This window comes from Notolepis coatsorum (genome assembly GCF_963971535.1).
Source record: "Notolepis coatsorum genome assembly, chromosome: 7".
Classification (NCBI taxonomy): Eukaryota; Metazoa; Chordata; class Actinopteri; order Aulopiformes; family Paralepididae; genus Notolepis; species Notolepis coatsorum.
The window spans coordinates 120,850,740-120,877,355 of NC_140171.1; the positions used below are offsets into that span (position 1 = coordinate 120,850,740).

General features: G+C 43.9%; 1 protein-coding gene across 1 annotated transcript in view; it reads right to left on the reverse strand.

The window, feature by feature from the left end:
• Positions 1 to 26,616, reverse strand: part of LOC311232487 (junction plakoglobin-like) — a 57,430-nt gene that overhangs the window by 21,935 nt on the left and 8,879 nt on the right. Inside the window, exons 2-5 of the mRNA XM_084319297.1 lie at positions 7,402 to 7,455; positions 4,901 to 5,080; positions 1,825 to 2,078; positions 223 to 461 (exon numbers count right to left, since the gene is read on the reverse strand). Coding sequence (XP_084175423.1) covers positions 223 to 461; positions 1,825 to 2,078; positions 4,901 to 5,080; positions 7,402 to 7,414 — 686 coding nt within the window. The 5' untranslated portion in view covers positions 7,415 to 7,455. The remainder of the gene's footprint in view (positions 1 to 222; positions 462 to 1,824; positions 2,079 to 4,900; positions 5,081 to 7,401; positions 7,456 to 26,616) is intronic.

The following is a 26,616-nucleotide window of genomic DNA, read 5'->3' on the forward strand; positions in this document are numbered from 1 at the left end:
AAATAATCCAAATATATTAATATCTATAACTATTTGTGTTTTCCTTCAATCATGACATGCTTTATCAGAAAATGTATCTTCGATGAAGATATAATACAGATTAATGTGTGAAATGTTTGAAAAACTGACTATTCCAAAAGGGTTCACATACTGTATGGCACAAGTGGGAAGTGGAAGCTATAGCAGCGTCCCTGTTGCCTTATAGAAGCACGAGGCTCCTACCTGAGCATGCGGACCAGGGCAGGGATGCCTCCAGACTTGAAGATGGCCAGAAGGCCCTCTCTCTGGTGGGACAGGTTGTGCAGGATGCTGGCGGTGGCGCGGGCTGTCTCCATGTCCCCCGTGTTCTGCATGGCCCGCACCACGGCCGCCACCATCTGGGGCGACTGCATCAGGACGCGGCGGGACGCCTCCTTACGGGTCAGCTGGTTGACGATCAGCGCCGCTTTGTTGACCACCACCTGATGGGAGATGGAGGAGAGGGTGGAGGAGGGTTACAGGGCACAATGGATGAGTGGTAGTGGTGGGTTAGCCTGAATTAGCGAAAAGAAAGTGGAGCTTTTCTGGCTTTAGGTTTAGGCTTTAAAGGAACACGCCAACATTTGGGGAAATTAGCATTAGCTAGTCATTCCAGCATTATTTACTTTTTTCCAAAACGAAACCCTTGAAAAACGCCGGCCATAGTCCTTACTACTCCTTGGGCCTTAGGGCCTGGTTATATAGATCCATCAAACCACAGGGATAAATCAGACAGGTATTGCTGTCCATTGGTTTGTTTTTACATTAGAACGTAACCGTGCGTTTGCAGAAACAGCAGTTTTGCTAACAGACTGATGTATCCGTCATCAGTTCCAAAAGTGGAAAATAACTAAAAACATGTAGACCAACACAATGGATCAATGTGACCAGGTCCCAAGTCTATAAAGGTGAACTGTGGAAGTACAGGCACTGACCTTTTAGAGAAAACTGAAGGTAAAGTTTAGTTAAAAGAAGGACTGGGCTATGGAGGACACTTGGGTAGTGAAAGTAAACCCAACAATCGGATCAGTAATATTGATTATGACCAAGGAGATATTGGCAGGTGAAAGAAAACACAGTAGACAGATTGGAGCCAATGTAAACTTGAAGGTGGACAGGTAGGCCAATATACGGCCCACAGGGATGTAGACACAAAGACTCACAAGCAGGCAGGTGGCCAGTCAGGCAAAATGAGATTAGAAATCAGGAAAAAAAAGATAACAGTGTGAACACACCGCGTGCAGCTGAATTCTCACGTAGGCCTGACAGTGTGTTTTAAAGAGAAGACAGGGAGCAGTTGTTGAGGTGGAATCTAGGAACAATTTAAATCTATATGGGAAATAATAAGTTTGAAATGAACCATAACTACATGACCCAAAGTAGTTAAATATTGAAATACTGAATACACAAAAGATGTGAAGGTTATTAAACTACCACCCCAACAAAACTACTCCTTACAAAAAGGTATCATGGTAGTTGGAGGGTATTTTCAGTTTTACCATGAAACGGGCCATTGTATAAATCATTTACCATGGTACTGCCATGGTAAAAGTCATGTATCACCATGGTACAACTTTCACACTTAGATAAGACCATGGTACAATCCAATGTAAACCATGGTACAATCCAATGGTAATGTGGTATTTTCACTACCACCATGGCAGACAGTGACGGACATTTGGCAGATGTGGAAAGACCATGTGGTCTGATACTTCTCCACGGGGGCACTACCAAATGTAGTTCAACTAGCATGCAAACTACATGTAGTGAACACTGTGTGTACTATATGTGTTTGTGTTTGGTTACCTGGTCCTCGTCGTTCAGCAGCTTGGTGAGCTCGGGCACGGCACGCGTGGCCAAATCTGCGTCGTCCTGGTAGTTGATGAGATGGATGATGGCCACCTTCAGCAGCTGCGAGGGCTCTGCCAGCCTCTGCACGTTGGTCATCTGGCCGGGGTCGGTCTGGGTGGACAAGATGGACGTACCGTCCCCCAGCGTCTCTGGGAACATGGCTGCCCGCACTCTCTGGGCCCTGGTCATGGCATACTGGGACTCGATCTCTGGTAGGAGACAGGAGAGTAGAGTAGAGGTAAGTTTGAAAGCATTTAATCAAATCTGAAAAGACTATTTGTTTTAGATGAAGGATGTGTATTGCTCAGTGCAGTAACAAAATATTATTTCAGCTATGTTGTAGGGAGAGGGGGGGTATTACAGAAAGCTTAACAAACCCAGGTATTTTATTAACTTTGAACCAGTTCTAAAAACAGAACTGGCTAGTGGAACCCAACTTTAGAGATGAGTGTTGCAGAATGGTTCGTGTTTAGTTGGTTGATGATGGCAGAGAGTGCAATTGTGGGTACGGTGGATCTAGTATATGAATTAGGTACAGTATGTACAGTGGGTCTATATGAATTAGATACAGTATGTACGGTGGGTCTATATGAATTAAGTACAGTATGTACAGTGGGTCTATATGAATTAGATACAGTAATGAATTATGTAAAGTATGCCGGTGTGTAAATTGAGAGGCTGTTCAGTTGGAACTATGGAGCTGGGGGTCAGTGACTTTTTGATGCATCAGTCAACATTATACACCGCTTTAGGTATTTCCATATCATTACATCACTATTACAGTTTCCTTCATATTTTCAGTTTTTGTTCTATCTAGTCAGCATATACCTTTTGGTTTCTAAAAGATACTGGATGGACAGTAGCCTATTAAATGTAAAATAACTATTATTTATTAACAGTAATGATTATATATTAATATTAACTTGATCGATGGATAGGTGATTTTGTTTGCAGATGATTTTGTTGGAAGAAAATGTAACACTGTTTGAAAATATTGTTAAGGGTTTATTGTAATAAGGGGTAGGACCTGACAAGCATATTGCTTCTTCCTATTCCTTTTCGGACAAGAGACTGTTTTGTTTATTAATTTACCTTCCTTTATAATTTTTCTCTTTTCAAAGCAAATTATCATTGGATTTCTTTAAAAACATCGTTATTTATTGATTGTTCAAAATACACCATTCACTCATACCTCTTGTTTATGCATCTCCATATTATAAGAACTATGAGATACATCCAATATCTATACGATTCCTCTATACCTCTTTGATAGACCTTGTGTCTAAATCACTCATCTTATTTCACATTCACTGGACTACGCAGGACGCTTTCCGTCCGTCATTCTATCTATAAAAAAAAGGAAATGCCAATAAAAAGGAGAGTGATGGTTGTGTGAAAGCGCCATCGTCTAGAGCGAGGCGAGGGTTGTTTGTCACCAGGTGCTCCCCAGATCACGCAGGAACAAGTCCTGGACCATACTGGATCGATTCCACTGTGTGTCTAGCTAAACTGTGTGTGTGTGAGTGAGAGTGCGTGTACATCTAACCAGAGTGCAATGTAACAGTAAAGTGCATTAACAATACACAGTATAACAACTTAACAAGTGGTTATATACCGTAATTCCTCTAATAGTAACCGGGTCTCAAATACAAGCCGGGTCTCTATTAATGGCCGGGTGCGCTCTTGAGCTAAGCAATTATAAGCCGGCCTCCTAATACAAGCCGGGTTACTTATTATACTGAGCTGCATACTGAGCTAGTTACTTGATTTCACTTTGAAAACGTTGAAATGACCAGTGACCACCTGTAATTGCACTGTTTACTATTTCATACAGTACTTGGTTTCAATAAATGAACCCAGTACATTTTACTGGGTTCAAACTGACACAAAATGTTGATTTATTCATTATGATCCGTTTGAAAATTTGAAATATAGGCCTCCCTCTTATACAGGCCTCCTCCTAATACAAGCCTGGTACCCGCTACAGTTGAAACAAATACAAGCCGGGGTTACTATTAGAGGAATTACGGTATATACCATTGAATCACTTGCTACACTGTATCGTAGTGTTAATGGACTTTACTCTTACCTTGCACTCTGGTTAGACGCTGTGGGAGATAAAACTCCCTTCCCCCACCTCTCTTTGATCTCCCTCCATCTTCCATTCCTACCCTCAGCCCTCATTCTTAACCCCAACAAACCCTCCCCCACCTTTCCCCCAAATGTTATGACACCCCTATACCTATGGCCCCCACCCTTTTCAGTTTTTCTTTCGATCCACTTTTTCTCCTCCTGTTTTTCTGTGTTTTTCTCCCATCCGAATTTAGTCATGCCAATTCCCCCCATCCCCTTCCTGGCCGTTGCTCGCATGTGGCCCCCACTGGTCGGTCTAGGGAGGGTTGATAGATACTATCGCATGTCCCCTCCGACACATGCGGAGTCAGCCAGCCACATATTTTCACCTGCCAGCGCGGACTCTCATTGGCGAGGTGTAACGTGTGGGAGACTCACACTACCCTCACCATCTCCCTTCCTCACTGTGCAGGCGCCCTGACCGACCTGTAGGAGTCGCTGTTTACAACGACCAGATTACCACCCACCGGCTTCCCTCCCGCTGACTCTGCCAATTGAGCCAGTATGACGGCCGGCCAAGCCGGAGGAAACGCTGACAGCCGGATTCGATACCAGTGTCACTCGTGTTGGTGACAAGCGTTTAGTCGGCTGCGCCACCCAGCCGCCCAGTTTTGTAAGTATAAAGATGTTGAAGATCTGGTGGGGGTTCTCTCAGTCCGGGTGTCCTAGCTAGCCACCACGTTGTGTCATACAGCCATACTCTTCACTATTTTTGTATTGATACTTTGACTGAGTTAATAAACTGTATAATAAACTTTTGACTGAGTAAGTTATTCAGCTTTGGCTACTTTCCACCACAATGCCAACTTCTTTTCGTTGTACTGTACTTTACATTTTAATCTAATCTAATACGCAGTATGCGTGTGTGTGTGCAGCACTGTGAGTCTGTGTATCTTACCGACGGGTGCCTCGCTCATGACGTTGGTGGTAACAGTGTACTGCTTGGTGGTGGTGCTGTACTCGGTGGTGCCGTCGTCCTCCTCTCGGACCGTCGTGGCCCCGGACTGGATGCCCGAGTCTGCGGCGTAGTACGTACTCTGCCAGTCCGCCACCTTCACCATGCCCTCCGCTTCGGTCACTACAGGGAGCAGAGAGCAGAGAGCAGAGACGGTGGGACACTTGGAAGTGCATTAGGGTGCAAGCTGTTTAAAGGCCAACTTGCAGGTTGTATTTTTGTTCAATAAACAATGTGACTAGGGGGGGGGGGGGGGGGGGGGGGGAATTATCTAAATTGACCCAGTATTAGCGTTTTTATCAAACATTTTGTCGACCAAACCACAACCTCCACGCACATGCATATTTTAATCCATGTTTCATAGCATGCGTGTCATCTTAATGATGACGTCACAGCAGGTGGAGGGCAGCGAGGGGCTCTGAGAGTCACAGCAGGTAGTGGCAGGAAGCAGAGGGCCTTCTTGCTTCTACTAGCCGAGGATCTAGTATCCGTTTCACCTAACACTAGTGCTCCGTAATAATAGCCATTCATCTCTAAAGCTAACCACTATTTGTAAAAGCCACAACCACGTTACCATATTATTTGTAATAATGTAAATCATTGTACATATTGTGTATAGTTTATAACGTTAGTAGCTAAGTTAGCTAGCTTGGTAGCCAGCATTCTCGAAACTCCTAACATGGCCCGATTTAAAATGGTTCTCTCCTCGCTCTTTGTATACCTTTGTCCTCACAAGTATTCTGCCAGGGAACTTATGGACACGACAATAGTAGTAGTTATAAGGTGTTTGAGCTTGTAACGTTAACGTTAGTTAGCTAATAGCTATCGTGGTAGCCCCTTTCATGACTGTGATGCACCGAGTGCTATCCGAGGGTGCTACTATCGTATCAACATGCCGCGACGTGTAGCTTGCTAGCCGGCATGATGTGTGTGCAGTGCTTTGCCCCACAGGTCTGAGAAGAGGACCTGCACATTTTACTCGTTCCCAAAACTCTTTTACATGCACGACAGTAGACATAATGCTAACGTTAGCGGGGTAACGTTAGCCAGAGCCATATAGCCAGCTTGATACTATGACCCACAGACCAGTAGCGCTGCTGTACTGAACAACAGGCTGCCTAGTGGTACATGTAGTTCTTTTTTTTACGACATTAAAAACCTTATAACTACCTTGTTTCAACCAGTTGTAGCTGGTCCATCAAAGTCTCCGACGATTAAACCCATTTGCGTCTTGTAAGGCGTCCATTTGGATCAAGGAAATAGCTTTCTGCACTCGTCAAACTCCATTGTAGTGGATCAGAAGTAGGGAAAGTTACCCGGAGTGATGTCACGGCCCTGCTAGCGTCTGATAAGCTTTTTGATTTGCTCGTGCATGTCATTTGTGCATGGACCTTTTTAACCCTTTCTGAGTGGCATTTCCGGCTTCAAATGGAAAAAAATAAATAATGAAATTAGATACGAATGATGTAAACTAAAAAAAAAAAAAAAAATATAAAAGAATTCTAACCCTAACTAACCTTACTGTCATGCACTTGTCCTAATAAACTAACCTACACTGTAACACGCAACACTTTGATGAATATTGTTACTCAGCTGATAGTTGTATCTTTCCTGATGACCTGTCGTACAGAACTTGTAAGTCGCTTTGGATAAAAGCGTCAGCTAAGTGTAAATGTAAACTACCCATAATTGAAGAGTAGGGTTTAACCTGCAAGTTGGCCTTTAAACAGCAGGGAAGCCTTCACTATGCAGGCCTTTATGTGAAGAACCTCATAGACTGACATCACTCCTTCATTGATCTATTATTCAGTCTTGGGCACCGTGGATTTTTGAGAGGTAAAACTTAAAAAGGAACACGCCAACAAGATAGATACCAGTTTCCTCTCTGTGCGTTCAGTAGAAAGCCATATGGCTGCATGTTAGGCTAGCTTAGCACAATGAATGGAAGCAGACAGTGCCGGTTAGCCTTTCGGGAGAGGCGTTCGTTGGACTAACTGGCACTGTCCGCTTCCATTCATTGTGCTAAGCTAGGCTAACGTGCAGCCAGATAGCTTTCTACTGAACGCACAGAGAGGAAACTGGTATCCATCTTCTTGTCTCTCTCTGGAGAAGAGACATGTTGGTGTTTCTTTAAAAAGCCGTAAACGTAAACTAACTTTTAGAAAATATTGTAGGTTCAACCTTTTGTTTCTTATTATCTGGAGCGCTAGGTGGAAAACCCACAGTCAAATGTATTCAATAGGAGATTCCACTATTAGGGGGAAATACAGGAAGTGATGCAGACCGATAGGGAACCAGGTACAAAAGAAGAAGAAAACGCAACAAATAAAAGAAAAAAAGGAAACGGGTGTGAGGACTGCGTGCCAACTCACGTTCCCATAATAACATCAACACACCTCCTAAATAGGAAAAGAGAGCTCATCTAATACAACAGGATTACTTACTTGACAAAGACATCCTCGCCTCCAGAGGCTCAAACTAACAGTACTGGAACAAACCTGCAGAGCAGAACACAAGAGAGAAAGAAAAGCACATTTAGAACACATTTCCCTCATACGAAGGCCTGGAACAACGCTCAGAGGGATCACTGTACCTATTGTGGTCACATTCACACGGCGGCCATTTTGCTCGGTGGAATTCACGGCGGAATCTCCCCCGATGCTTCGCATCTATCAACAACACTGTGTCCTGGTGTTTGTGAAGAAGACACGCGTTTCATTTCAGCTCTGTGGATGAAGTCCCTCATCCACACACACTGTTCTAAAAATGACAACACAGCGAGAGCAGCGGCAGCAGGGGCTGTCAAGAGACAGCTGCAGGAGAGGAATGCCAACCGCTCGGCCTGACTGACCTTCGACCCCGGCCGCCGCCCAGAGAGCCGTGGGAGCGGGACGCCCGCACAGTATCAGCCGCTAACCAGCTCAGCAGGTTTCGACTTCCGTGTGTGTGTGTGTGCGCGTGTTTGGAAGACAGATATTGAGCACACTACACGGAGAGCCCCTCCCCTTCACACAAGCCACACCTGAGACACAGGGCCTAGAACTTTAGCTTTTCCAAACATTTCCATTGCTTATTTACTAACATTTGCATGTTTTTATGCTCAAAAAGCACCGTACGGCTGTACTGTACTGTGTGCGCAGCAAGTCAGGCTTGCTCGGTCTGAAATGGGCTGTTTTGGCTCCCGTCTCTAAATGCAAATGAGCTGCTGCTCCCCTGCGCTCTCCGGTTCATGACATTCAGATAAAACTGTAAAACCAGGCATTGCAGATCAAATACGAATGAAGATCCAGCAATTGCATAATATCCTATTTCTCACCTAATGTATAAAACTTAAAAACTTCTTTTCTTTATAATTTTATATCATTTTATCATTTATTCTCTTCAAAACATAATTATGTTCTCTACCTCAGGCCAATTGTGTGCCATCTTAGGTTTTCCATGATTCCATTACAGAGACAGATTAGACATACTAGCATATTATTCCAGATAGCATAGCCGGACACGTCAGACCCATGGAACTCTGACGCGTCAGGCGACATATGTAGCATCTAGACAGATGCCTTCAAGTCTAGACTCAAAACCCACTTCTACTCATCATTAGCATTTCCCGATGTACAGACTCACGCCCCGTTTGCTCGTGTGTCCTCCCAGAAAACTGAGACGTGATTGTTGTCTATATGTCGTCTATGTGTATCTATGTGTATCTACCCTCTGTACAGCACTTTGGTTGACTTGTCATGTTTAAATGTGCTCTATAAATAGATCTGATTGATATCGTATGTTTAGATTATAGATTCCAATTCAGGGATAAAATAGGCTCAAAGCGTAAAATAAAATGCTGCCACCATTGCCCTTTAAGTCTGTGTTGCTCTGTGGTTCCACAGACCCCAAGCGACCTCTTAGAGCAGTTGGGAGTCCCACATACGACCTCTTACAGTAGTTGGAGGGAGTCCCACATACGACCTCTTACAGTAGTTGGAGGGAGTCCCACATACGACCTCTTACAGTAGTTGGAGGGAGTCCCACATACGATAGAATAGACTTTTAATTGTCATTGCACACAAGTATACAACGAAATTTCAGGGGAGAAATTTAGTTGGAGGGAGTCCCACATACATGTAGTCAGTATTCTGGTGGCTGGATGCCCTCCATCCCAGAGATCCATGATCTACTCCTCTCTTGTCAGACCATCTGCATTTACACAATAGTTGCTTGTAATTGCGTGTGATCTTTCACTGTGCAACAATGCGTCCACTGTGTCAGCCAGCAGTGCTCTCAGATGTTTACAGTGCCGGGGAGTGTAACTGGAGTGACAGGATTCTTTTGCTGGGGAACATTACAGACGCTGGTTGAATGCATATATGTGTGTGTATACTGCTCGCGTGGTGGGGGGCGAGTGCTGGTGTCGGAAACAGGACAGGGCTGTGGTTTGAGTGGGCAGTATGACACAAAATAGTATGCAGGACCATTCAGTTACTGTTTGAAGCCCCTTTATCCCAAAGAGCAGAGGCCAAGTTGCATGAGTGTGAGTGTGTGGATGACGTGCTTATCGTTTACAAACCTCGGGACCAGGATTTGAACAATGTGGCGTGGATTTTGAACGTTTGAATCGACCGAACAAGAGCCACTAACTACTACACATCTCAGGCATCCATTCCACAGTTTGGGGGAATTTCAAAACTATTTTGGACCACAGCCCTACTTATTTCCAGATTTACTGAAACGATCTACAGAGGCCGCCTCTCTTGGGACACAAAACACATGCAACACTGAAATGTCACTAAACAAACACCGGCGTCAGATTAGACTAAACAGGGGAGGAACATTTCCCTCCTTTTTCTTTTTTTACAACCCTGTTCATAACATCGCCTGCTATGGCACACGTACAACATGTAAAAAGGCATCGAGTTTAAATCGTTCCTCCATCTTGTGGTAAACCTGCTTCTCGTGCGCCAATAAAAAACCTGTCAGCGCTCAGACATAATGTCTACCTGGCATGTCGGTGCACGACGAGAGACGTACTGTTAAATAAATTCCTAACTTCGCCTTCGCTCAAGCTCATGCCTTGACCAGCTCGCCGGGAAGACATACTATCACGAGCTGTAATTTAACAATGCAGCGGGTAAACACGGTTTATCAAAGATAGGGGTAGGAGGGGAAGACCAGTTTCTCTTTGATATGCGAGGTGTGACATTACAGTTGAAACAGATTAAGATCCAGTAGGATCAAATCATTGTTTTATGCCAAGAGGTGTAATAGACTCCCTCTCTTTTAAACAACATTAGATACAGATATAGCAGGTAGATACCCGACTGATTAAGCCTTTCACCAATATATTGTTATCGGCAAAAGTGCCAGATACAGCATAACAATAGCATCATAATACCCATTTTCTAGCCCTAGCACATACTTATTCTAGCAGCTCTAAGCCAAAGAGTGCCAAAACAAATGTAATTTGAATCCATTTCCAGCAGGCCAGTCCTCGAGGGAGTCTCATCTGTCTGCCAAGCGCCGAGCTCGGTGGTGATGACTGAGCGTTAACACCGGCCTCTCCTCTCCTCACCCCTGGGGTTCAGCAGAGTGTTTGTGTGTATGTTTATGTGAAAGATCAGGACATGTTCTACTCTATTATTACAATTTCTTACTACTACTATACGTTCCTGCCTGTACCCCCTCCCCTGCACCTGAATTTCCCCAAGGGGATTAATAAAAGGAACACTTGACTTGATTTTGGGACCAAATGAGGACATGTTTGACGTACCTATTTGTTTGACTATCTTAGTATCGGGGTTATGGTTAGTTACCGAATGCCCCCACGTTTCACATAAACACAAATGTGCATGCGAGTATGTCATTGTAGCCCCCTGCAGGGTCATTGGACCTCATGATCGAAAGTGTACGTAACCATCTTCGTAAGTAGTTCGTACAAAATGTATCAAAGATCTCCTCCGGCTGCCTGAACGTGTGAAAAGGTGTTTGTGAATGGCCAAAGCGTTTTCAGCTGCGATCCCCTGAACGAAGAACGTCACGCATTCTTAAACTGAAAGCGCATTCTCGTACACCTGAATTTGCATACAGAAAGTTTGAAACGCCCCGCCAGCTCCTTATATGGCATGCACAGGAGCATGTGCAAACTGATTCAACAGGTACTGTAGCTCGAAAGCAATTTGCGACTGATGAAAATTAGATTAGATTCACATTTATTGTCATCATACAGCACAAGTACACAACAAAAATAGGTAGGTTTGGCATCTAACCAGCATACAAATGTAACAGTATTAAGTGCAATAGGAATATACAATGCACAGGCGATTAAACTGGGTATAAAATATATATTTAGCCTTTATCCTATTTTCATACTGCTTTCTCTTTTGTTGTTCTTAGCTCTATTCTATTTAAATCGTATGTACCCCAGCTATTGCATGTACATATGTGTTTTATTACACGTATATGTACATACATTATACATACCAACCATTTCACCTGTTTTATTCTCCACCCAATCGATCATACATAGCAACACTACTATCACCGACATCCAAGAAGGGGGATCCCCCCTTGAACAGCCCTTCTAAGGTTTCTCTCCTTCACATTGACTTGCCTGTGGTTTTTTGTGAGTTTTTCCTTACCTTCGCTGGGGTATGTCTGAGAGTGTTGCATTTGTTTATTTTACATACATTTTAGATTTCATGGTGGGTATTTTGTTCTTGATTTATTGTGATGTTTCTTCTTGACTTGTCTAAAGAAGACTTGTCCAGCCCATGGGGACATTAACTTGTGATTGCTCGTTTTAGAAAAAAAATTGATAAATACTACTGAGTAATAGTGCTCATCAGATGCATGTACAGCGTTGTAGTATTAATATTAGGGGTGGGACAATACATCGATCCAGATCGATATATCGATCTATTATCAATAATCAAATAGGATCGACGCAACGTAAAAAGATCGATTCATATTGCGATACTCTTATTTTGAAAATCCCCGCGAGTCATATCCGCCGGCGCCCAGTATTGTGAAACTCCGTGTAGACATTACAGCAGTGTTTGCGTCTGCTGTAAAGCACTCAGAGCGTCTATTTTGCGAGCCGATATAAGTCTGTCCAGTTTTTTCCCCGCAACGGGTCAAATGCATATAACAGGCGTTGCATCGTCGCCATTCCTTTATGCCAATGTCGCGTTAAATATCTAAATGAACGTCGCGTTGGCTGCTTAAAAGCTAAGCAGCTAACCGTGAGAGAGAACAGGAGAGGAGAGAGGGGACTTGGAAGGAGGAGGGGTGGGGGCTGTGGGGGACTGTGTGTGTGTGTGTGTGTGTGTGTCTGTGTGTGTGTTAAAGCTCAATATATAAAAACAAAAGTGAACAGGAGGTCTATTTGTATTAAAAACAATAGATTGTTTTTCATTTAAATGTCTGGAAGAGCTCAAAAATAAATACATCAATTGATATTTCCGTAGCCTTTTTTTAGTTGATCTAAATGTGACTGATTGTGTTAAATGGGCACATAATATCGCCTCATATCGATCGCAGGCACCTGAATTGAATCGTATCGTATCGTGGCAGACTGTGATATCGGCAAATATCGTATCGTTGTCCAAAGAATCGATATCGTATCGTATCGTGATGAAACTGGTGATTCCCACCCCTAATTAATATGTACAGTGATACAGGTGTAAAGACCCTATATTAGTAAGTCATACTGTAGAACATGATATCTTAGCGTGAACAGGAGCGGGCAGCTCCATATGCATCCTCACCAAGCCACCTGCATCAGGCTGCTGTAGGGGTGGACGGTATAAACGGTATACGGTATAAACGGTATGAATTTGCTCTACGGTATGGATTTTGACTATACCGTCTAAACCGGTAGTGCAGCTCTAAAATACCAATGACGTCATGTAACCACAGCGCGACTATTTCACTCGCATTTGCCCCTAAAAATAGATAGAATTAGTCATAGATAATAGATATGTGCGAACTGGAAAAAGTTATTTAGGAGGCTTCGCGCAGTGGGCGTGCCAGCCCCTACCGCACGCATGTAAACACGGATCTAGTAGTCTAGTGGGACGGGACACGGGAGCTCAGCTGTCGGCGGCGTCTCCCTGAGCTAACGTTAGCTTAGCTACCGTTACAAAATGACCCAGTCAACTATTCACTTTTAGTTTAATACATGATGAGGCATTGTCTAACCGAACGGTATCTAGTCGGCCAGCTACCGATAGCTCCTGACATCAACAAACGCTCCACAAAGTCTAGTAGAGAGAGACGTGTGTGTGTTAGCCGTTAGCTCACGTTAACGCGAGTTAGTTCACCGTTCAAAACGAAATGTCCCATTGAACTAAATAATTCACTGAGGCGTTGTATTAACGTTATATATCCGGCTTAGCCGAATAGCTCCTGATATCAATGTCTTATAACACTGATTCGATGCGTATTCGAGCTGAGGGCTTGCTAACGTTATTCCAATATAATAGGGTCCAGGTGCAGCGCCGGAGAATCCTGGCCGTAGCTCTGCTCGAGGCTACTAGAGTATAGGTCCAGGTGCAGCTCCGGGGAAGGCTACTAGAGTACACACAGACAGTGGAGCTTGTTGCGTGGTGGCGATGTCTCGCAGATAATACAAGTACAAGTCTAATTATATAATATATATATTTTATATAAAATAAAAAAAAATTATATAAAATAAAAAAAGATTTTTTATCAAAAACGATGATACCGTGATATATACCGTTACCGTCTATGCTTCAAATTATACCGTGATATAAATTTTAGACCATACCGTCCACCCCTAGGCTGCTGCATAGTTAATAAACTATCGATTTCTATGGAATCTGTTAAACGTATCCTTTGTGTCAGTTGTCATTTGTGTGGGTTCATCTTGTGAACGGTAAGATGAACAGTGGAATGTTTCTCCACTGGCTCTTACAATATGCACACTAAGCAATGTAAATATTTTTTATAAAACCAACAATAAATAATAACAATATAGAACAAGACGGTATATGGAATATTAATAAAGTCTATTCCACTATAGCTATATCCGTGCGATTGAGTTTAGGCCTAGTTTTTATTTATTTATTCACTGTCATTTGCAGGGTTTGTGTAGTGCTTTTCGTAGAGTCATGATGACTATAAATGTAAAACGTAATTGTTATCGATACAAATATTGTCGTATTTATTATTATAATCATTTAATTCCGAGGATGACTGTATAATCGACGTGAACACAATCACCAAAGATTTCTCCCCATCAATTAGTTTAGATTAGATCCATTACCTTCCCTCATCCCCCTTTTTCCCCCCCTATTTCCCTAGCCCTATTTTTTGTCCCGATTGTGAAGCGACCTTGGGTTCTATGAAAGGCGCTATATAAATTTGATCTATTATTATTAAATGAAGCCGTTAAGAATAATAAATAAAACAAAACAAAACATTATGGATATGAGGTGAACAGTACTGGTTTGTGTCCCCTTTTTGTGATTTGGGGGAAATTTGCCTGCAATGCAAGACAATAAATGGGTGTTACAAAGCACATCCCATAATAGCACACATAATACACAATGAACTTGTTAACCGTATGCATATTATGCCTGCTTTCATGCGTTAATAATATTTATAACATTTGTTATCCTTCATGAATTTCATTCAAATGTGCCTCCGTTCAGCCTTATCCAAGAGCAACTGTACTCTTCCTAAGTGGTCCGCACACGGCGGGCAAGCGACGCCGCCTGGCAGTGGCGATGCGATCGTCTGTCGCTCAACAACAATCGCTTGGCCCCACACACCAGAGGCGACCGTCAGGTATAATAAGCTCTGTGTCGCTCTGTCTAGCTGGGGGTGTGGTTACTTGTTTCCCCCCGGAGGGAGATATGGGAGGACGGACCAGACTTTAGGTTGTTGTGAAGCAAGCGTATTAGCAGGAAGCGGTGTTGTGCATTACGAGGGATTAACCTGTAAAAACCCATATTGAGCTGGAATTAAACCACCATACGAATACAACCTCTCCTCATTCTTCCTGACATTACTGCATGACTGATCGCTACAATACGTTCATTACCACCAATTGGACAAGTATTATGCACCTGCTGAAAGAGAATGTTTTCACTGAAGACGCTGTTCTGTTCTCAACCATAATTTTCTTTGGACAATAAACCTTATAAACCACATCAGCTGCAGCCTGGACATTAAACTGTCAACATCCACAACTTCTTTTGTTACCAGAGTATAAAAACATCTAGTAGGTGCATTGTCGCGCATTGTTCATTTATTAGTTAACACTTTGAGTGCCAAAGACGCTATATGTCGTTAGTTCATGCCGACCATTTAATGCCAGCGACGACATATAGCGCCGTCGTTTTTTTTTATATTAGCGATCTGAATTCATATTTCATCAATCTAGTCTCACGTTAGTGCTGCAAACTCTCTCTGAGCTCCATTGGGAAAATACCGCCCCCTATCGTCTCTCCCTGTTGTACTGCACCCCATTGGATTAGACTGATGGGGGGGGAAATCCAGTTTCCTCATTTTACTTCTCCGGCAAGCCATCCGATGAGATTAGGGATGGGAATTGATAGGATTTTATCGATACGATTCCATTATCGATTCTGCTTATCGATTCGATTCTTTATCGATTCTCTTATCGATACCTGATCAATTTATAATTTAAATAAATAAATTGGAAATGCAACAGAACTAAGCTGGTTAGAATAACAACATGCAACTTGACATTTCTGATTGTCATTTATTGTTGAGCCCCCATGTCAGGGGCGACAGTGGCTCGGGAGGTAGAGCAGTCGTCTGGCAATCCGGAGGTTCCCGGTTCGATTCCCGCTCCTCCCGGGCAGCGTGTCGATGTGTCCTTGAGCAAGACACTTAACCCCTAACTGCTCCCGATGAGCAGGTTGGCACCTTGCATGGTTGCCTGCGCCGTCGTTGTGTGAGTGATTGGGTAAAATGTAAGGAACAAATTGTAAAGCGCTTTGGATAAAAGCGCTATATAAAAAAGCAGCCATTTACCATGTCAGAAAAATACAAAAACTGTAAAAAATAAAACATTAACTATAGCCTACACTTAAATAAAATAATGTATTTGAGATTCTCTTAAAATGTATTTATTTTTTTATTCTTAAACTAATTTAATCTATTGAATAACAGTCGTTATTCCTCTGACTTCTGTCTCACACACACACACACACACAGACACACAGAGCTCCCTCCCCGGGCCCCTGTCCTGTAAGGTATTGGCTTGTGTTGCTACACGGACACATTTGTATGTTGCACCATGGTACTTCCTGTCTGACGGACTCAGAGTAGAGACTTAGTAAACAAACAATCCGGCTCTTATTATATGTGAACTAAAGAGTACAAGGTTTACACAACAGTCCCCACCCGCTGTTTTATTGTATTTGTACCTGTACTATCCGCTGTCAGCTGTTTATCTCTCTTTGTGAGCTTGATTAAATAGCGTTAGCTCACGTTAGCTAGCGATAGCTCCGCGGCTAATTTTAGCTCACCCTAAACTAAATCAATGACTATGTTCTAAAGCATTCAAGTAGTTTTCACTGCACATAGAAGTAGCCAAACAGCGGGAGCATTTCGGGAGCATATTACCAAAACCCAGGCAATTTCGAGCCCTTAATGAATCAAATAGAGTCTGCCATGGCTACATGCTAACGCTAACATTATTACGCAACTAGGAAAAACCTGGCAGCGATAAGGGAATCGAAAGTCACGGGAGCCACACGGTTCCAGGCATCGGCCAATTAGGAACCGGTTCCCAACCGGAACCGGTTTTCGATTCCCATCCCTAGATGAGATCCAAGTAAAAAACAGTGTGGAATACATATTTCCAGTACCCAGCGCTGAATCAATAAACAATCTTTTTGGAGAACATCTGATCTGAGGTAAGGAATTTATTTGACCAGTCTTAGGATAATCAGAGCCGTTTTCACAGAGATATCAGCGTGTGCCATATGTGTGTGTGTGTGTGTGTGTGTGCGTGCGCTGATCAGGAAATGAGAATAGATTTTATAATTTTTATCCTCTTTCTCCGATTTTTCTGTTTTTCTCCCCGTCCCAATTTAGTCGTTGTGCCAATTCCCCCCTCCCCTGCCTGGTTGTTGTGTGCATGTTCTCCTACTGGTCGGTACAAGGGAACCCTGAAGTCATCCACACGCTTCCTCCGACACGCGCGGCGACAGCCAGTGACTCTTTTTTCACCCGGCAGCGAGGACTCTCATTGGTGAAGCGTAACACGTGGGAGGTCACGCTGCCTTCATCAAGTCCTGCCTCCGCTGAGCAAGCGCCCAGACCTGACCTGTAGGCGTTGCTGTGCACAACACCAGATTCCCACCCATGACTTCCCTCCCCCTAACTCAGTCAAACGAGTTAGTATGACGATCAGCCCAAGCCAAGGCAATGCTGACTCCGGGAGTCGAGACCGCAGCCTCTTGCATTGGTGATGAGCGCAATCTCCGCTACGCCACCTGACCGCCCTAGAGAATAGATTTCAGCTCGCTTCTCTAGCGTGCATAAATACACATATACTATCGATAATCTAGCGTTTATTTGAAAACTATTCATAAATAGGCTGAAAAATTACAACGTTTTTTGTGTATTCCAGAATATTCCAGTAAAGGCCGTTTATCACAGAATCTTTATATCGAACAGGCGTCGGGCCGTGTTTTCTTTTTTACCCCCTTGAATGCCCAGCAACCACTTCAATGTTAACTTTAATATCGCCTAATCTATGTTTTAAATTATGTGTCTAATCTGCCCATCGCATTATCAATGACCCATTTCCAGTCAACATTGTGGAATAGGATTGTTTTTTTATCGGTTCATTTCCGTTTTATAGCATTTTGAAAAGCCCTCGTTTAAGAAAAAAAAAAAAGGATCCATGATAAACGCTGATGTACTGTAATATTCTAGAACGTTGTCATTGTTATGCCTATTTATGAATTGTTTTCAAATAAATGCTAGATTATCGATAGTATAATATACTATTATGTGTACGTATTAGGGATGGGTACCTTTCACATTTGAACCGATACCGGTACCGGTACCTGTGAATCGATACCGGTACCCAACGGTACCTTTTTTCGGTACTTTAGTCTCAAGAAATTTAATTTACCTACCTCAGTCGTAAAAAAAATCCAAACTTCAAATAACTACAATTTCGACAGTTTTCGGCTTGTCATTGCTCCGACTGCTTTGTTGTTGAATCAAGTCAAATCCTAGGTAAGCATATATTGTGCGTGTGAACGTTGACATGAAAAAAAAAAGTAAAAAAAAAGTAAAAAAAAGGTAAAAAAAAAAAAGAAATTGATACATTTTTTTTTTTTTTTTTTGGTTTCTCACTTGATTCGATACTCGGTAGTACCGACGTGTTTCGGTTCGGTACCTCAAAAGTACCGAATTCGGTACCCATCCCTAGTACGTATGCAAGCTGGTGCCGCAAGCTGTAAATCGATTCTCTTATTTCCTGATCACTCGCACAGTCAAAACAGCCATATCACATATAGGGGGAAAGCTTATATCTCCGTGAAAAAAGGTCTGATTATCCTAATACTGGTAAAATAGATTCCTTACCCGAGATCAGATGGTATCCAAATGGATTATTCCAATTCCTGATCGACCATTCCAAAAATCGATCCTTTTATTGATCCCACGCGTATACTGTAAAACAGCGTATACACGCTGTGCTGAGGGTCCATCATGAAGCTGATCGGCCCCGGTTGCGTGCGTGAGAAGTAAAATGTGGAGTCAGTTTTTTTTCCCCCCATGCATTTTCATTGAGTCCAATCCAAAAGGGTGAATTACCATCTGGGAGACGATAGGGGCACTTTTTCACATCCGAGCGCCTGGGGTGGCTGATTTACCAACGGTAGACTCTGTTGATGAAATATGAATTCAGATCGCTAATAATAAAAAAAAGAGAAAAACGAATATTCTCGTGATGGGCATTCAACCCGCGGGGGGTAAACCCGAGAAAACTCGGGTTGGGCAATCAAAGTGTTAAGGAGGTGCGTTCTAAATAGGGTTGGGCATCATTTGGATTTGAACGATTCTGGTTCCGATTCTGATTATTTGAGGTGCAGGTCAAAACAGGTCAGTTTATTTCGCAGAACCGGAAGTTAGGAACCGGTTCCTATTAGAACCGGTTTCCGGTGCCCAACCCTAGTTCTAAACGCCCCATATTTATCCCGGGCCGGTGGAGCTGTGATGAATCCTACCGCCCTCGCTGCTGTAGTGCTCCCGAGGCTCGAGACGACGTGGTAATATCTTGTGGCGTCGTCGTTAATCCCTCGTAGGGCGAAGTGCGCCTCTGTTTGAGCGAACCATGCTGCCGCAGACTGCTCCCAAAACTCCGGCAATCGAAGAATAACGGCAGTTTGCCATGTTCGGTTTGGTCTCTGAAACTTCAGCGAGACCAACGTCGGGGTCACCAGTGTAGTGCCGAGAGATGAGAGTCAGAGACGGTGGCTCGAGGCAGAGCGAATAGCATTTGTTAAGCACAGAAATACAACATGCTACTGCTACGTTGCTTGCAGTCGACTGACTCCTCTGAGAGAATTGCCGAATATATATATACGTACACAAATGTTCTAGAACATTGGTCATGACATCATGGAGACCAGGGAGCGAAATTAACTTTTTGACTCACCGGCCAGTGGCGGGTAGATGGGAAGAATCTACCCGCCAAGCATATTTCTTACCCGCCAACTTTTTTTTGATACAATTTTTTTTTATTATTATTTTATATAGATTTTTTTTTTAATAAAATATATATATTATATAATCATACTTGTGATTGTGTTATCTGCGAGACATCGCCACCTCGCTGTCTGCAAACAGCTCCACTGTCTGTGTGTATACTCGAGTGGCCTCCAGCTCCAGCAAGGATTCTCCGGGGGTGCAGCTAGACCCTAAACGCTACATTCAGCATGCAAAAGAATTCTCCGGCGCTGCACCTGGACCCTAGTCAGCAGCCCTCACTCATGCGATGTAAACCAGGGACTCGAATACGCATGTTGTTGTTGTAGGACATTGATGCCAAGAGCTATCTGTAGCTACTGCTGGATGGCGTTGGGACAACGCCTCAGTGAACTATTTAGTTTACTGCGACATTTCGTAGTGACTAGTTACCTAGCCAACGGAGGTATTATGCACTGGACTATTGCTGGAGGATTTGTTGATGTCGGGAGCTATCCGTAGCTAGCCGGCTGGATAACGTTACACAATGCCTCGTGTATTAAACTAAGTGAATAGTTGACTGGGTCATTTTGTAACGGTAGCTAACGTTATCTCACGAAGGTCCCACACTGACTAGACTAACGTCACGGTGAGGCAATAGCCTCTGTTTTACATGCAGGCATTAGCAGCAGCAGCAGTGCTAACTAACGTCACGGTGACTCGGAGGCAATAGCCTCTGTTTACATGCAGGCATACAGAAACAGGTGGGGAGGGGCTAGCAGCGGTGCGCGCTTCATGTCGGCTGAGACAGCGAGTGAGAACTCCGCTAAAGAAATGGATCATGATTTTCGGTTTTCACATGACTATTTGATAGCCCGTCACACGGCGCTCAGACGTCTCAGTGGGAGGCGCCAAACGTAAAAACTGAGCGCAAATGGCGGGTGGCGCGCTCTAGTTTCGGTCCCTGATGGAGACATACCAATGTTCTAGAACGTTCGGCTATGACATCACCACAAATGGGCGTAGTTCCTAACAATAGTTCCGTGGGTGAATTATGTACCATTACAATCACTACAGTACAAATGATACACCAATAGAACTTCTGTACTACTTCTACTGTGGAAGTCATGTTATTTCCTCACTGTCCTTGCTGTCGCCTGCCGTCGCCTCAAAAAATAGGATCGAGGCGATTTTTTTTAAACGGTCGCCTGGCAAAAATCGCCCGCCTTGTGCGGACCACTTTAGGGACAACAACGGACAGCCATAGTGTGTGCATTCAGAATACATTCATCTCATCCTGAAAGTCCCCTATAGTCCTCGTCTCTTTTGAATTGAAAACCTTTATTTATCCCCGAAGGGAGATTCAGGTGTCCATCACAGCATCAACAGCCATTTAACAACAATTAATTAATACAATACAATTTGTTAATACGCGTTAAAAACAAAGACGGACATAATAAGTAGGGCAAAGAAATAGCTAAAAAGTGGGGGGGAAAGAAGAAGAGTCTATTCAGGTCGTTACAGTCCACCAATCAGATCCTCCAGTCCACGGCAGTTAGCCCGTCCTGGCCCTGCCTGGTCATGGAGCCTGATTGCCAGGCTCTTCTTATCCTTGTGTCACATCCTAGTGTCCCGGGGGGGACACACAGCGGAGCAGTGAGTCACACACTGTAATCATCTACCCTCCTCATAGTAGGGTCTCGGGGGGGGGGGGGGGGGGCAGAGAACTGTCTGTGCTTGCAGCTACACGCTCGCTCGCATGTAACGCGCTGTTGACTCAACAGGGGATATTGTTGTGATGCACGCTCAACTCACCACCTCTCACACACAGGCGTGGCCCACTTTTTACCAAGAATGAAGGGAATTCATTGTTACGGCCAAGTGTCAGTCAAGACACAGCTGTCAATCTATGCCTTAGGTTGAGGAGTAGGAGTTGATGAAACAATGTCAAACACCCATTCTGATCATATAAGCTTGGTTTCCCAAAGCCCTACGGTACAAGATCATGGTGGTACTAAGATTATTATGTTACTAAGTTCATCGTTATGGTATCATCATGGTACGAAGATCATCATCATGATACTAAAATCATCATCATGGTACTAAAATCACCATTATCCTCATTATTGTATCATCATGGTACTAAGATCACCATGGTGGTATTAAGATCCTCATTATTTTATCATCCCAGTACTAAGATCATCATTGTGCTACTAAGATTGGTATCATCATGACACTAAGACCACCACGGTACTAAGACCATCATATCATCGTGATACTAAAATCACCATGGTGCTACTGTAAGATCAAAGTCCATTATTATCTTATTATTCCATTTTATGCTAATGATTCCGAGGAACCCCAACCCCAGGAGACAGTGACTATGATTAAATAACTTGCCAACTTTTCCTTGAAGTGAAACTACATTAAGCAACCCAACTCTGTGCTGGCATAAACATCCTCCGTTAGTATCAGTGTGTCAGTGTTTGTGTGTTTTTCTGGGCGCGGCAACGGGTTCAGCCAACTGTTGCGACACACCCCGCGTATCACCTAGGTAACAGAACTCCATAGCGCCGTGTTATCTGCCGCTGGCCTATCTGGTGTCTGGAGCGACAATCGCCTCTGTAATTTCCACTTATAATGTGTTGTTCCAATCTCCCGTTTTATTATCATGTACAGTATACAGACACACATCAAGCCCATAACATACACCCACCCATCCGGTTGCCCCTCACTCACACACACACACAGGACCCTTGGCTTGTTGGCACGTGTTTTTCTAGTACTGGCCGATTGCCTGTGCCCTGACCTCCGCTGTGCCAGACTGAGATGGTTCCAGTGATAAGGCGGTAATGATAGTGGCCGTGGGCCCACCAGCAGATAGCACAGAGGCATGTTGAGAGACTAGGTTCGGAGGGGGTGGCAGTCAGAGAAAAATTTATTAAATATAAATATACACAGTCAGTCACACACAGTAGAGGAAGCTTACCTTACCTGGGATTTTATTTATATAAATTGGACAGTCAATATTCTATCTCTCTTTTTATTATAGTCAATTTTTTTTTTGATCTTTTTCCCCTCCTTTTTCCTCCGATTTTTATATTTTATATGTTTGCACTTTATGTGCTCATTTTATGCCCGTCTTTTTCTGTTATGAAGCACTTTGTATGAAAGGTGCTATACAAATAAAGTTTATTATTAATAGTAAAGGGAGAAATTAATATATAGGCCTATGTCACATCTGTCTGACTCCCCCACCCCACACCCACTCCTCCCCCAATAGTGTGCCTCTGAGGAAAGCGGTTAGTTGTTGGCCTATACGCGTCGGAGTGAACCTTGCTCCTCTCTTCTGGTTAATAAGTCACCCTTTCACTCTCACTGCACCTTGAACTCCCCCTCCCCCCATGACACACACACACTCTTATCATGACATTTTCATGAAAAGTCACACCCTGCCTAACCCATACCCATATTGAGCAACTGGTACTCTGGAAGTCTGTTGACTTGTACAGTAAAAACTCAGGAATGTTTGTGAATGTGAGAGCTCCCACTAGAACGAGTATGAACAGAGAGAGAGAGAGAGAGAGAGAGAGAGAGAGAGAGAGAGAGAGAGAGAGAGAGAGAGAGAGAGAGAGACGGACAGACAAGAGAGAGCGAGAGAGAGAAAGAGAGAGTGAGTCAGCGAGAGTGATGAATGCTGTTTGGCCCCCAGCGCTGTAAGCCTGGTGTGACACTGTGACATTCCACACTAACTTGCTACATTCAATCTGTTCCATGCACATAAATCCACTGCTGACAAAAGAAAAAGTCACGCATCTCCTTACACGCACTTTCAGTTGCACACACACGCGTCTAAAACCTTTCAAAACCAAAGTCTCTCCCGCTCAACTTCATGAGGTACGTAATTTCCAGACGTTACCAGGACATCATCATTATTAGGGTAGCGATCGACTCACACTGATGACAACAAACTAGCAAACGAGTCACCGGTCCTGCCTCCGCTCACAGGCATGTCAGACAGGGTGTGTCCATGGCGATAGGCCCTCGAGTCGACAAGGGTGTAGGTAAGGTGTGTGTGCAATTGTGTTATTTGATTTGTGTGTGTAATGTGTTGTGTATAGATAGACCCGTCATGACAAATATGCGTGCGCACTGCGCAGACCCGAAGCAGAAAGGAACGTAATCCTGGTCAGAACAACGGGGCAGACTACAATATATTTGCATTTGTTAGCCATGCTAGCGATCTAAACAATCAATCCATACCAAAGCTAAATAATGTAAAAGGTGAAAGACTCACTCAGCCATGCTGATTTGGCTAAATGACATCCAGCCGTTTTCGTTTGAAACAACTTTTAGGCCAGGGTTACACTCAGGGAACAAAATAACTACACGCCATTTGCCAATGGCCTGTAGATTTACAGTCTGGCGACTAAAAATAATAGCTCTGCCCGCCATCTGGCGTCTAGTTCATATCGATACTCTTATTTTTAAAATCCTGTGCGGGTCTCATTGCCGCCCCAAGCGCAGCTCCAGTCATAATATCTGGGCTCCGGCAGCTCGAAACTTTCCGTTCATATGATTATTATTTTGAAAAACCCTGTAGCAACTCCACGAGTCATATCCGCCCCAGTCCGTGCTTCTGCTCCATTAAAGCCGAGCAGAGCAGCGATAAACAGCATGCAGCCATAGAGCAGACTATTTGATTCCTTAAAGGATAACTCCACTATTTTGGGAAATTAGCTTATTTAACATCTTCCCTGGAGTTAGACAAGAAGATGCATACCTTTTTTGTCTCTGTGCGTGCATTTTAGCTTTGGGAATAGATGCTCCGTTAGCATAGCTTAGCTTCATCACTGGAAGTGAGGCAGGACAGTAGCCTTACAGTGCCTTACAGTGTATTGCAAGGTCTGACATTGACCAAACTTGATATGCATGACCTTGGTGGGCTCTAGGTCAACTCCTGAAAAGGGGGTCAATGTCAGACTTTGCAATCAAAAGTTAGGGGGCTAATAATAACCCTTGTCATAATTTCAGTGCGCCCCTAACTTTTGATTGCAAGGTCTGACATTGACCCCCTTTTCAGGAGTTGACCTAGAGCCCACCAAGGTCATGCATATCAAGTTTGGTCAATGTCAGACCTTGCAATACACTGTAAGGCACTGTAAGGCTACTGTCCTGCCTCACTTCCAGTGATGAAGCTAAGCTATGCTAACGGAGCATCTATTCCCAAAGCTAAAATGCACGCACAGAGACAAAAAAGGTATGCATCTTCTTGTCTAACTCCAGGGAAGATGTTAAATAAGCTAATTTCCCAAAATAGTGGAGTTATCCTTTAAGGGCTCGAAGTTGCCTGGGTTTTGGTCATAATTATTATTATGCTCCCGAAATGCTCCCGCTGTTTGACTGCTTCTATGTGCAGTGAAAACTACTATGATTTGCAACCTAGTTATTCATTTAATTCGGGGCAAACTAGCGTTAGCTCCGCGTTAGCCGCGCAGAGCTAACGCTGCTCCGCATAAACACAGAGAGAGAAAGAGAGAGACAGAGAACAGCAGGCTGACTAGAAGAGGGTGGGGGCTAGCGGGGGAGGAGCCGTCTGTGTGACTCATTCCTTCAGTCCACTCAAAATTATGCTAATATTCCTTATGTTGTTTATGATATTAATTGAAAATAGCATATGAGAGTATTATATAGTAATAATAACACATGGCGATATACTAAAAAGCTATTTATAATTTTTGGCTGGTAAAAAATCTGCCCGGCTGATAGTTTTTAAAATCTACCAGCCAAATGGCTGGTAAGTCAAAAAGTTAAGTTTGTTCCCTGAAGTTACACTCGTGAAAAACACAGTCAGGTAACCATTTGACGATCGTTGTCTCCTGAGCTCTCCTTGTTGCCAGAAGCCTAGGTGAGGTCAGACGGCAACGATGTTGCAAGCGTGGGCAGGCATTCATCGCTGAATTCAATACTGAGCAGCGTGGGCAGGTACTCGTCGCGAGCACAGAGCTATAAACACAGAGCGCGCGTGTCCGCTAGTCACTGTACACAGGACAACAAGAGTAAGTAGATGGCAAAAAGTACTGTAATCTGTAATATAGCTTTTAAAATAAGAAAGGCTGTGAACACCTGAGCTACTTGGTCGTTCATGTTGAATAATCCAGTGCTGGAAAAGTATGGCTGGATCCTGTTTTCACCGGACGTTGGCGAGGGCACGCGGACGTCGGTGTCTAGTGCACGTGGACGTGAACGTTGGTGTCTAGGGCACGCGCCCAACTACGGCAACGGCACCCGCGAGATTAGATGGCACCGTTCCAAGGGACTTTTGACAACGAAAACACCTTTTTAGCGTTGCCACTGGACCAGTTAAAATGGCAACTAAAATGCCATTGCCATTCGACTTGGACGTGCAAACAAAATCATTCGAAAATGCAACGTCGCTGTTTTCCCTGGCCTGAGTCAGGGGAGTGCCATGGTTTCTCCATAGAGCCCTGTCGTATTCTTTTGGCGCAGCAGTTCGCGCAGGCCCGAGGCAACTTATAGTCACGTGACCCAGTTGGTATTGCTGATTGGCTCGAACGCGGTATGTTTTGTAAAACAGCGAGCAGGTCTATGCAGGGGAGGTTGGGGGTCTCCTCCTGCTTCGGCCTCATCTGCTGAACACGCCTCTTGGCCTGAGGGGTTGGAGCGGCTGCGGTCGTTCCAGCTTCTTCACAAGCTCCCCCAGCAGCATCTGCTCAACAGTCAACACACCTATGCGCCGGAGGTGTTGGAACAAACTGCTTCCAACAGCCTACTGCCGTGCAGTAGTTAACCCAACGGGAGAGGTGCCAAGTGAACAACGGACAAAACCAAGCTTTAACTTTGCTCACCGATACGTATTATAGCTACATCACACCAGCAATGAAAGAGACGGAGAGAGCGAGACAGAGACAGACAAAGAGAGAGAGAGAAAGCCCAGTGGTTGT